This window comes from Momordica charantia, assembly GCF_013281855.1.
Source record: "Momordica charantia cultivar OHB3-1 chromosome 8 unlocalized genomic scaffold, Mcharantia_2.0 BLBB01000008.1, whole genome shotgun sequence".
NCBI lineage: Eukaryota > Viridiplantae > Streptophyta > Magnoliopsida > Cucurbitales > Cucurbitaceae > Momordica > Momordica charantia.
Genome location: NW_028275166.1, coordinates 178,970 through 191,160, shown reverse-complemented (window position 1 = coordinate 191,160; position 12,191 = coordinate 178,970). Strand labels below are relative to the sequence as shown.

The following is a 12,191-nucleotide window of genomic DNA, read 5'->3' as shown; positions in this document are numbered from 1 at the left end:
TCCAAATCAAGGCCAACTTTTCAAATTTTATATCTAAATTTTCACAATAATTTCAAATTTCATATCTAAATTTTCACAATTATAATGAAATTATTGTCTGTTTTTTTAGTACATGTGGAGGTGGTGGGAATGTTCATTTCTGTCGTTTTGACCATTATTGTTTGTTTTTAATATTTATCCTAATAACTCAAATTCATTCAATGTATGTCCTTAAAAAAGTAGAATTTTTATTAGTATATGATAATAATAATAATAATAAACATGAAATTATTATTATTAAACATGAATTTCAAGTAAAAGATCGAGAAGAAGAAAAAATAAGGATAAATTATAAATTTAATCCATTAACTATTAGGTTAATATCTAATAGGTAAACTCCCAATTTCACGTCTTTTAACATTGTATCTAATAACTTCCAATTTCACCTCTAACAAGTTTTTAAGTTTTTAACATTGTATCTAATGATTATTGATCTAATAGACATTTTTAAAAATTTACAATTAGACACAAAAATTATAAGTCCATAAAAAAAGTATCTAATACATCAAATATTTATCATAAAAAAAATTGAAAGCTCAGTGGCCTATTAGATATTTGTAAAGTTGACACGTTAGAGATAAATTTGAAAGTTCATGATCTAAAATTATGATTTAACCAAAGAAAAAAAATAATAAAACACAGATATTTATTATTTTGTAGACAATCCTCGTTTAAAAATGTTATATATATAAATAAATGGCCAGTTGAGAGGGGAACGAAGTTAGCAAAATGGCTCCAACAAAAAAGAAATAATAATAAAGGGAAAGATACAAAAACTTGATAAGCTTGCACCTTCCGCCTATTTGAGCATGGTTAGAGTGTGGGTTCCATCCAACGCCTGTGTTTTGTCCACCTCGTCATCATGTTTGGTTGCTCAATATTTGTTGGATTGGTGACTTGCGTCCTCAACACTCAAAATTTGGAGCAAACATGACGGAACTCTCTGGGAAACACATAATATCATAACTACTGGTTGTTCGACAATCGTCAGCTCGATCCCTGAAACGACTCTGGGAACAATCTTTGCAATAGAGACTGCTTCATTCTGATAACTAGCGCAAAGGCCCCAAAACAAGGGATATTCATCAACCCAACCCCAGCATACCTGCAAAAGGAACGACCATAACCACTTAAAATTCAAAAGGGAAAACACAAATGCACTGGAGTTGGAGGCAGAGATTCATACTTACCATAAAGGAGCGTATGGGGTTGAAAGTTCAAGAAATGGATAAGGCCACCTGCAGTGAAGCATGTCGAAATCAATCCAACAATCTCATTCATATGTTCAATGTAAAATCTAAGCGGGAAATGATGTAGAGCAGAGTGAAAAGTTACGGCATCGAAACACAAGCATGGAGGATCCATTGAAAAAGGACAAATATCCCTGTCCACATTACAAAATATCCAATCCGGAAGAATGGATATCGCTGCAGTTCAAAAGCAACCTTAAGTCATTGCCCATACTCAATGGAAGACCGGAAGAGAAAACTAATGAGAATACAAAACTTACCAAGCCATTCAAAATCGTTTCACCGAGAAGACAGACAGCATTTACCGAGTGCATGGTAACAATGAACTGCAGCCAAAGAGTGAAAAAGCGACTAACATCAATCAAACAAAACAAAAGGCATCTCCCGCTCTAAAGTAAGCACTGTAAATGGCTTTATAATAGATACACAGAGAGGCCGGACAGAAGAACAAATACTTACAAAACTTAGCCCACGATTTTGAGATAGAAGATATGGGTAGAGAATGAACCAAAATACTATGTCTGTAAGTACTACAGCACCTGCGGATGTCTATGAAAAGAAAAACAAGCAAGAAAGTTCAGGACACCCACTCTGTATTTTCTATGAAAGAGATAGATAAGACTAATGGAATGATAACATAAATCGAATGTATACTACAAAGGTTAAACTAATAGCACATGAGAGACTTCGCCAACCCGTGCAGATCCATAAAACCTATTCCTGCTAAGTTTTTAGGAGGAAAATAATCACCTGAAAAATAATTTGAAATGCATATCCCCCCACACCAGCAGCTTTACGAGTATGAAAATCCTCATGGGAGTCTGAACCCTTGGCTGTATTGGACACATCGGGGCTCCCATCACCAAGAGTTGGGGGTACGTAAGTGCCTCGCTCTGCATCTAAACTTGTACACTCAGTTGAGCTGCCACTATTATTACATTTTCTGCAACAACCATAAATGGAGAATGAAGTTGCAAGCTGCAAGATGGCAATATTTGAGCTTGGTTAATAATTTACAGATAATGGAAAACTAAACCATGAAATTTTAATAATATATTGAATGTTAGGTAGGTTTGGTTGTATTCCTGGTTAGCCTTGTCCACTACAACCAATGATTCAAAATTTTCATACATAATTAGATGATAATTCAAACGTTGGATCACTATTGTTCATTTAGGACTCCAAACGCCAGATCGCAGGACCAATTTTCATGGATGCACAGGGCTAGTGTCCAAGTCCGGAGGACACTGCACACAACATACTTGTACACCATCCTGCTTTGTGTCTACCAAATGTCAGTAAAGTATAACCAGATTTGCTAGCAGACTTGTAGCTTTCAAAGATATAAAGCATACCCCAAAGTAGAGCGTGACCAATGTGAACGTCCACCTGCACAAAATAGATATGTTAAACTGTAGTTTAAATGTATTTTCCAAGTTGTCAAAGTAGTTTGTAATTTATTTTCTCTACTTTCTAGATGATTAATTGGTTAAATATGACCAGATACGGTAGGTTTTATTATTATGCATAGTCAACTGCATACTTTGGCGACCTCTCTAGCAGCATACGAGACATGTCTCAGAAAGATACAGTTTAAATCTATGATTGTAAATTCCCTAAACATATTGATGTAAGATGAGATAGGGTTTCTAATTTTAAAAGTCTGCAGAGTGTTGGCCCCATCTTGCACAAAATTATTCAAAGCAATAGTGAAATAAGGGCTACATAACCCGATCAGGAAATATTTACAGTTCTCAATAGTAGATATTCTAAGAAAAATTTCAATATTATCTGATGCAATGATGCAAGCACTTATCATAGTGTGGACTAGAACAATAAAACTCATATTTGAACAATCTCTTAGCAGGTCAATCATCAAACTCCCCACAATGCAAGTCTTTCTAGATTTGAACCAAAAATCAACCCGTCTGAACCCTACTTTTTCCCTCTAGATTATCAAACATGGGAGTAAGGAGAAGAACAAGACTGTTACACAGTCTGCCAATTGAGTTAAGGACTGCTGTCCTCACTCAACACACAATACAAAATACCCAGTTAAGAATGGTAAAAGAATACGAGATGTATAAATGACTTACTGAGTATAAAATAAAAATATTCCGCCTCCAGAAACAACAGCATCGCCTATTATCAATGCCAAGAGCACTGCAAAAGCAAGCATTCTGTAAGCTAGCAGCCAAGCTGGATGAATACCTTTTAAACATGTCCGCCAGAATTCATCCTCGTACAATGACCCAACTGAATCTTGTGAATCGTCTCCTGATTCAGATTTGCGTCTCTTGAAACCTTCATACGTCCATATTAATACGGCTGCCACAACCATAATGGATGCTAGAAACAAAGCACACAGAAAGAATCTCCAGTTCAACCAATAACTTAAAGTATTAGTTTCGATAACCATGACAAGCTTCCACGTGCGGTCTGATGATCCTGCTAAGAAACTCATGACGAGTTAATTGTCGAGGATCCAAAAAATCGATTCAGTGATGAAGCTGTCTTTGAGAAGATGATCTAAACTTGAAGGAAACTGTTAAATAAATGGTCCAGACAGACAACGTTTTACAGCTGCATTATAATTCAAAGCGAGGAGAAAGTAGGATGTATCGAGATGACCGAGTAGGAAAAAAAAAATCAGGTTCAAATGAGGAGGAACAACGACTAGTTAGTCAAGTCCAGTCTTCGAAAAAGGAAAACAATGTCAGAAAGAAGGCCAATTTGGCAAAATTATTAGTCAGAACAAAAACAGGACCTTTTTTGAACGATTGAGTTTTTCACCATAAAAATGAAGAAAAATCAAAATAACAAACAAGAAAATGAAGGAATCAAATCAAGGTGCATAAAAGAACGCATAAGAAAATAACGAAGAATTGAAATTCAATAATCAGCATCGAGAAATATAGAAAAATACGCACTGTCTATAACTCTAATTATTCAACAAGAAACACAACAATCGCTAAAAAGTTCCACTGAATTCCCAGATTCCTTACTTTAGATTGGTCCAATCGAAAGGGTAACGTAACGATCAATATTTAAAAGAAAGGGAAGGAGAAGAGCGGCATAGGTATTAAAATGGAAGGCGTGGCACTCACGGTGTGCAAATGAAACGGAGGGTGACAGAGAGTTCAATGGAAGGAAGATGCTTTGATTCCTCCAAAGGGAACAGTGAATGGTTATGCAGAGAAATTGTTTTGGTTGAATAACTCCGCAGGTGCAATCAAAGCAACAAGCGCCCTTCCTTCCCTTACCGCGGGATCGTGGATTCCTGCGGAAGGAGAAGATTCAGCCCAGAGACTAAATTAATGGAATGGTTCAGTTTAAATATAATTTTTTTTGGAAAAACTTCTGGACTGTTCTGGGCAATCTAGCTGCCACGTGTACGCGAAATTATGGTATTAATATCATGAACTTCCATTTTACCCTCGAATATAATAGTAACTACTGAAGCCACCAAAATACTTAGGTCGGTGTTGATATAGGTCTCACTATTTTAAAAAATTGACGGCTTATTACCTGTCTTTACAATATTGTATTCTTGAAAAATATTCAAAAATACAATTTTTTTTCCCTGAAAGATAGACGGTAAATCAATAAGTCATCCAACAAATTCTTTTAACGTATTTTGAGAGATGTAAAACAACAAATAAATTGTATTTCTCTTGCTTAAATCAGTTGTACGGTGGAAAACTTGTAAACAAATCATAGAACATGTTGTGCAGTATTGGAATATACCTTGTTTATGATATCTTTCAACGAAAATCATGAAGTCATATTACAAATTTTAAGATGAAGTGTCTCGTTAAAGTTGAGATGCACAACAATAGGATTGAAGCACGAAATAATTTCATATGATTTTGTCTGCATATACACAAAGACATGTTATTCGTAGAATAGATAGAGGCATAGTGATGCAAGTCAACCAGAGACATGATGTATTTTAGATAATACATGGTTTAGTATTCTATTAAAAAAATAAGTAAAAAACACATAAATCCTTTTGAATAGTGAATTATGTATTAGCCTACGATTTATAGAGTCAGCTTGATCCATTTGACGTTGGCTTTGACCCATACATATGTAAATTATCGTCAGAATCAACCATCCACACTATACTTTTAGCCAATTTTCATCCTGGCAACGTAAATATGCCATTGCTTCATATTTCTCAAATAAAAAATTAGGGCTGGAACGGGCCATAATTGTCGAATGTCTTCAGGCAAGAAAGCCTACTTCAGCCATCAACCCAATCCAATGCAATCAATTGAATCGCCTCATGGCATATTCCTTAAACCCGGCCCAACAAACCTAATTCCCATTCCCATATATACAAATTTGCAATCCGATTTTGCCCTAATCTGCCAATCTCCCCTCGTCGCCTTGGTTACCCACGACTGCGACGATATGCAGATCTTCGTGAAAACGCTGACAGGGAAGACCATAACTCTCGAGGTCGAGAGTTCTGATACCATCGATAATGTGAAGGCCAAGATTCAGGACAAGGAGGGAATACCGCCGGACCAGCAGCGTCTCATTTTTGCTGGTAAGCAGCTGGAGGATGGTCGAACTCTTGCCGACTACAACATCCAGAAAGAGTCCACCCTACACCTTGTGCTAAGGCTCCGTGGAGGTTCTAAGAAGCGCAAGAAGAAGACCTACACCAAACCTAAGAAAATCAAGCACAAGAAAAAGAAGGTCAAGCTCGCCGTGCTTCAGTTTTACAAGATCGATGATTCGGGAAAGGTTCAGAGGCTCAGGAAAGAGTGCCCCAACGCTGAATGCGGAGCTGGTACTTTTATGGCCAATCATTTTGATCGTCATTACTGTGGCAAGTGTGGTTTGACTTACGTGTATCAGAAGCCCGGCGGTGATTAGGTCTCCTTTAATGCTACATTTTTTTTTGGATAGAGATTGGTTGTTATGATAATCACCGTTTTGGGACAATACTAGGACTGCAAATTATCAAATGGATCTATTTTCATAAATTGTGTTACGTTTGGAGACGCTCAATGCTCAATTTTGGTTAACAGTTCTGAAGTATCTCTCACTTGCTGCTCTTTTTAATTGATTTTTTCCTGAGATGTTATGCAGTTTTATATAAAAAATATCATTGAATGTTTTCTCTCTCGAGGGTTGGGATTCTTTAGATTGGTTCTCATGGTTCGAACCAGTCTTGGACCTCTTATTAGTATAGGAGATCTAATCGTACTTGTAAAGCGAATGTTGTTAGGTTCTCTGCGGGTCACTTCGAACAACTCCAAATGTAGGTTGCATCCTTTAAGATTATTCGGCCCATTTTATTCCATTTCTATATTATCATGATTGCATCTCAATTTAAATGATGTGGATGTCAACTTCATTTGAGATTGATTGCTTCTTCCTAGTTTTCGCTCTTTGCAAGTCATTGAAGAGAAAGGGGATTATATTTGCTGCAGTTTTATTTTGGTGACTGGTTTGTGGGACATAACTCACAATCAAGTTTGGGAATGTTCTCCAACATCGGGATTTTCCTCGCTTTGGTTATGCTTTCAGGCATTTGGCGAGGGCTTAATCCTGGTGACTGAATTTATCAATTTAGATCTTCCCTAGAGACCCTAGCAATCAGCTTTTGGTTTCGTGTTGTTCTAACCCGCATTCAATATCTTCTCTTCGGCTATATTGCACTGAATAGCTTTTAGAGAATGAATGCTGGTGAGACGTTTGAACTCATTTCTTCCCATAGAGAGAGGATCAAACAGTTGTTAAACGCCGAAGATCCATATTTCATGTTACATAATAGCTTTTAGAGAATGAATGCTGATGATAATTTTTCTTGAAATGTTATTCAGTGGTTTTGTCATAAAATTCTGCTAAGGTGGACGGATGCTGATGATTCATTAGTGCTTTGTAATTTTCTGTGATAAAATGAAAATTATTGTTCACTCATTTTATTATCTGTAAAATTAATGGAGGCTTTGTAGATGATAATTATTGTTCGACTGTATCCTGCGACCTGCTTTAGGGTTTCCACATTAATGTTTTTTTCTTAACTAAACTTTTATTATTCTTATGCTGATGTGATAATATTTATAAACTAAATATTGTTTTTTTTTAATGTTGATGTGGAAAAAAAATACAACTAATTTTTTTGTTTCATCCCTCTAATTCTCACCCCTCACGTTACTTTCCCTCACTATTCAATTAACTAAATCAGAAATGCAAATAAAGTCATAGTGACGTGGTTAATAAAAGGAAGTAAGTAGTAGTATGTTTATTTTGTGTTGGAGTTTTGACATTAAGATAGATAGGTGGGCATAGCAATAGCAAAGCTATTACCACGTAGTTTCCTTGTTTGCATGCTGTTCGCTGCACGGAACACGACATCTCAATTTTAAGGTTCGATTCTCATTCTTTGTGACAGCAACGCAGACACCAAACGCATTTCTCCACTTTTACTAATTCCATCCGAATCATGAGCCACAACCCACTAATCTGCAACTACAACTACAACTACAACTTGTTTTCTTTTCTTTTCTTTTCTTTTTTGCAGTACAAATACTTTTGAGTGAATAAATCATTATTCACGTGCGTTTTATAAAGCTTCACGTTCACGGTTGATTAATCAATATTATTTAGTTTAACATGCATGGCAGATAACATGAAAGTGAAATAATTTGTGTCAGTTTTTATTGAATATATATTTAGCTTTTTGTTGTAAGGAAACAAATTTAGATTAAATATCTAAGTAAAAGAAAGTCATAAATTAGTTGAGCTCAGCGTTTAATATTGTTGTGTATTTTACAAATTATAGACCAATGGTAAATCATGCTCCTTCACCTCCTCTCTGAGTGTAATTAGCATCTACTTAAATGAACTCGAAAAAGAAAAAAGTTTGGGCTCATAAGTTTATAGCAATGTAATTAAATCACTAAATAAGGTTGCTGGTGTAGTACTAACAACTAACACAACAAAATCATTAATTGGAAAGGGAGTAAAAGATTTGATTATGCAGGCAGGCTGTAAAATCAGCTATAAATTGCACTTGTGTTGTCTCAAAGACATCAAGTAGCTGTAGGTCTCATCTCTCCCTCACTCTCTGAGTTTCTCTGCATAACTATAAGGTGTTAGGGTATGTCGACAGTGGAGGACCTGCTGGATTCGTCTGAAGAGATTCGCTATGTCCAATGTGGCCTTTGTAGCACCATATTGTTGGTAAGATGCCAATAAGCTAAGGAAGGTCAAATATATAATTACTAAAACAACTACAACTACGCTACTACACAATTCACAATGGATATATTATATTTTGTTTCATTGGATGCTGATTAAGTTTCATACCATATATACGCACAGGTAAACGTTCCATACAGCAACCTGTCGATGGTGGTGAGCGTTAGATGCGGCAACTGCACTGGCCTCCTCTCTGTCAACATGGCGATGCCCTCTTTCATCCCTTTTGATCTTCTCACTTCCCTCTCTCATAACTTGGTATCCCTATCATCTCTCTCTATTTCTCATCCATTTCAATACAAATATACATATACACACACATATATTATATGTTTTATTTTTTGTCACCTCATGGATCTCCCAGCCAAAACAGTTGGCTTTCGGCCAAGACTTTGACCTCAACAACGTCACATCCGACCTCATAGCCTCCAACCATAACATAATTCAAGATCATGAAGATGATCCCGACCTCATCATCAATATTCCCCCCACTCCAGTTGTTAACAAGCGTACGCCCTCCTATATTATATTGTCATATATATATATATATATATTTCTTTTTTTAACATTAGTTTTCTTCGGGTATGTATACCCTGTTTAATTTTGTTTGGTTTTGATTCTGATGATCTAACTTGCAAATTAAGCCCCGGAGAAGAAACAGCGAGCCCCGTCAGCTTATAACCAATTCATCAAGTAAGATTAAAGAATATATATTATTGGTGTTTTCATATACGTATAGTTTTAGAAAGGGTTATTGTTCTTCGTTGATATATATATATATATATATATATATATATATATATATATAAATGTCGGGCTGATCACTTGGAGTCGGAACAAAACAACGCGCGCAGGGAAGAGATTCGGAGGCTGAAGGCGGAGAACCCAGCAATGGCTCATAAAGAGGCTTTCAAGACAGCTGCAAAAAACGTAATTAATTAATTAACTACCTCTCTCTAACTTTAATTTGAATTAGCTTAAATAACTTTAAGATCAGGTGATGAGATATATATACAAATTAAACTTGGCGTACGTTTAATTACTCTGCAGTGGGCTCATCTTCCTCCAGCCCATGGCGAAGAAGGAGATCAGATGAGGAAGAAAATTGTTGTGTAGCGCACACCCGGCCCCCTCAGGCCACAGCGTGCATGTTGTTAACTTAATCAGGTAATTAAATCAAAACTAAATTAAATGGGTTCATTAAATCTGGCACGTGATTAGTTTACAAATCATACATATACATATATTGTACATATATGGAGTACTAGCGCGGTAGAGCAAACATTAATGAGAGCAATAAATTAAAGATAAAAGGGAATGAATATACAGCAGAGAGGTGATGGAGAGATGGAGATGGAGTAAATATAGTTTGTATGGCATTGGCAAGTGTGATTTAGAAATTGTGAAGCTTTAGAGGAAAGAGTTTCCAAAGGTGGGTAAGCCAACGACCACATCCAAGTCGATTTCCTCAAAAGAAATCGCATTTAAATACAGAATTTATGAATAATTACTTCTATTCTCTCTCTTTACGCTAAATGAATTGATGCCACTGAGATACATAATTCAAATGTCAATGCCTTTTTCTTCTTAAGTTATAATAATAGTCTAATTTATTTGGTTTCAGAGCGGGTCAGAGGTCAAACTGTGTGCTTGCTTCTTTTCAACACCCTCCGATCCCCTGGCTGGGCTGCTTTGGATCTGTGTGAAACACAACGCACACTACATATTAATTCCCATTCCCATGCTGTTGCTCTTGCTATGCCCACGCACCAATCAACCAAACAAACACAACCCCTTTATTAATTTCCTCTATTTTTCTTTTCTTTTCTTTTCCTTCCACTCAATATTCGCAGTGCTTGTGCTTCTAATTCTATGTATTAATATTGTTATTATATATAAGTTTAAGTTTTTAATTAATGATGCCATGCCATTGCCAACCAAGCTTACGTATTTTATCCAATTAATCTGCCTTTTGTTTTCCCTCAATATATTCACTGAATATTATTAGAGTGTTTTTTTTTAATGGAAATACAAATTAAATACTTTTTTCATTTTTTGGAGGAGGGCTAAATGAGCGTACTCTTCATATTTTTAAATAATGTTACTCTTAAATGCTAATAACACTTTTTTGTAAATTCAATGACTGCATTGATTGAAAAAGCTTGACAACTGGTGTGCAATTAATTAAAAGGCAAATGCTGCGTGGCATTCAAAACTACTTTCATTAAAACCCTTTTACAATTTTCTATTATATTTCCTCATTTTCAATCTATGCTTTCTTTTTCCTTCCTCTTCCCACGGGGTTACGGCTCTTTGGTTTGACTCCTCAAATTCAAATTCATCTCAAAGTTTAAGTATTTTTATATCTGCTATTTCATTTTGTTTAGTTGTTTACTTCGTTATCATCGATCCATTAAGTACTTCATGTCAAATAAATTAACATTTATTAACTAGATATTGCATGTTTTATCTACTACCACATTTTTAAGTTGAGATTGATAACATAGTACAAATCAATCAATCCGTTAAGGTAATACATTCTCAACCGGAAAGCTCAAATCTTGAATGTTATTCTGGAATTCAGAAAAAAAAATTCCATAACTAAATTTTACGAAGCTTATAAATGATATAAATGCAATCATTTAAATTTATCCTATACCCTCGACAAGACTAATTGCAATATAGAATTAGGCATCAGAAAACTTTAAAAGTATAAAAGAGACAAAGTTCCGGGCTGGAGTTCTGTCCGTTTCAGCCGGCCCATAAAGGGCCCAATTCCCCTATCCATATAAAATGGTCCCACTCACAGTTTTGGTGCCCTAAATTTCCCCATCTCTCCCCGTTGCTTCTGCAACCCCGCCTTCGCCAATATGCAGATCTTTGTGAAAACGTTGACGGGGAAGACCATAACTCTCGAGGTTGAGAGCTCCGATACCATCGACAATGTGAAGGCAAAGATTCAGGACAAGGAGGGAATACCGCCGGACCAGCAGCGTCTCATCTTTGCTGGTAAGCAGCTTGAGGACGGCCGAACCCTAGCCGATTACAACATCCAGAAGGAGTCCACGCTCCACCTCGTGTTAAGGCTCCGTGGTGGTGCCAAGAAGCGCAAGAAGAAGACCTACACCAAGCCCAAAAAAATCAAGCACAAGAAGAAGAAGGTCAAGCTCTCTGTTCTTCAGTTTTACAAGGTCGACGACTCAGGAAAAGTTCAGAGGCTTAGGAAAGAGTGTCCTAACGCCGAGTGCGGAGCTGGTACTTTCATGGCCAATCACTTCGATCGTCATTATTGTGGCAAGTGTGGTTTGACTTACGTGTACCAGAAGCCCGGCGGTGACTAGGTCTACTTTAATTCTCCGTATTGATAGAGAATTCGCCATTATCTTGATTCTTAATGATGGTTTCTGACGTTAACTAGAATAGGAAATTATAAGACGGGTCTTGATTTTTCGTAGCTGTGTTACCATGATTGACATTCTTATTGTTTCATAGTGGTTGACGGTTTTGTTATGCGGCTGGTTTTTGATATAATCTGCTTACCGGTCGTATGGTTGTTTTTGCTCTATTTGATATGCAGTTTCGTAATCTCGAAGTAAGTACGGCTAACATAATATGGATATCGGCGATAGTCCTACACGGCTATTGTCTAGGATTAGCTTGTCCTTATAATTTGAGTTTCTC

General features: G+C 36.4%; 3 protein-coding genes across 5 annotated transcripts; 2 read left to right on the top strand and 1 right to left on the bottom strand.

The window, feature by feature from the left end:
* Window positions 1-668: 668 nt before the first annotated feature.
* Window positions 669-4,609, bottom strand: LOC111005019 (uncharacterized). 3 transcript variants are annotated; one of them, XM_022276365.2, is made up of 9 exons: window positions 4,397-4,609; window positions 3,386-3,740; window positions 2,645-2,678; window positions 2,040-2,267; window positions 1,749-1,838; window positions 1,550-1,615; window positions 1,375-1,466; window positions 1,230-1,277; window positions 669-1,144 (listed from the first exon to the last, which is right to left on the bottom strand). In XM_022276365.2, the coding sequence occupies exons 2-9, from the start codon at window positions 3,706-3,708 to the stop codon at window positions 1,027-1,029; spliced, it is 999 nt and encodes a 332-aa protein (XP_022132057.1). In that variant the 5' UTR covers window positions 3,709-3,740; window positions 4,397-4,609; the 3' UTR covers window positions 669-1,026. The 3 variants fall into 3 exon arrangements, with proteins under 3 accessions (XP_022132057.1, XP_022132055.1, XP_087984006.1); XM_022276363.2 differs by having other exon boundaries at window positions 3,386-3,737; XM_088127880.1 differs by lacking the exon at window positions 4,397-4,609 and having other exon boundaries at window positions 3,386-4,384.
* Window positions 4,610-5,638: 1,029 nt separating this feature from the next.
* On the top strand, window positions 5,639-12,020 carry LOC111005022 (polyubiquitin). Its single transcript, XM_022276368.2, has 2 exons — window positions 5,639-5,932; window positions 11,380-12,020. The coding sequence occupies exons 1-2, from the start codon at window positions 5,706-5,708 to the stop codon at window positions 11,849-11,851; spliced, it is 699 nt and encodes a 232-aa protein (XP_022132060.2). The 5' UTR covers window positions 5,639-5,705; the 3' UTR covers window positions 11,852-12,020.
* On the top strand, window positions 8,356-10,427 carry LOC111005217 (axial regulator YABBY 4-like). Its single transcript, XM_022276655.2, has 7 exons — window positions 8,356-8,492; window positions 8,634-8,768; window positions 8,875-9,019; window positions 9,155-9,203; window positions 9,365-9,440; window positions 9,561-9,677; window positions 10,135-10,427. Exons 1-6 carry the CDS (start codon window positions 8,412-8,414, stop codon window positions 9,624-9,626), a joined length of 552 nt encoding a protein of 183 aa, XP_022132347.1. The 5' UTR covers window positions 8,356-8,411; the 3' UTR covers window positions 9,627-9,677; window positions 10,135-10,427.
* Window positions 12,021-12,191: the final 171 nt, after the last annotated feature.

Coding starts and splice junctions, on each gene's coding strand:
- LOC111005022 (XM_022276368.2), top strand. CDS start 5,706: ATGCAGATCTTCGTGAAAACGCTGACAGGGAAGACCATAACTCTCGAG. Junction 5,933..11,379: donor GTGCTAAGGCTCCGTGGAGG/TTCTAAGAAGCG, acceptor CGCCTTCGCCAA/TATGCAGATCTTTGTGAAAA.
- LOC111005217 (XM_022276655.2), top strand. CDS start 8,412: ATGTCGACAGTGGAGGACCTGCTGGATTCGTCTGAAGAGATTCGCTAT. Junction 8,769..8,874: donor CTTCCCTCTCTCATAACTTG/GTATCCCTATCA, acceptor TGGATCTCCCAG/CCAAAACAGTTGGCTTTCGG. Junction 9,441..9,560: donor TCAAGACAGCTGCAAAAAAC/GTAATTAATTAA, acceptor ATTACTCTGCAG/TGGGCTCATCTTCCTCCAGC.
- LOC111005019 (XM_088127880.1), bottom strand. CDS start 3,753: ATGAGTTTCTTAGCAGGATCATCAGACCGCACGTGGAAGCTTGTCATG. Junction 1,839..2,039: donor CATTTCAAATTATTTTTCAG/GTGATTATTTTC, acceptor TTCTTTTCATAG/ACATCCGCAGGTGCTGTAGT. Junction 1,145..1,229: donor ACCCCATACGCTCCTTTATG/GTAAGTATGAAT, acceptor TTCCTTTTGCAG/GTATGCTGGGGTTGGGTTGA.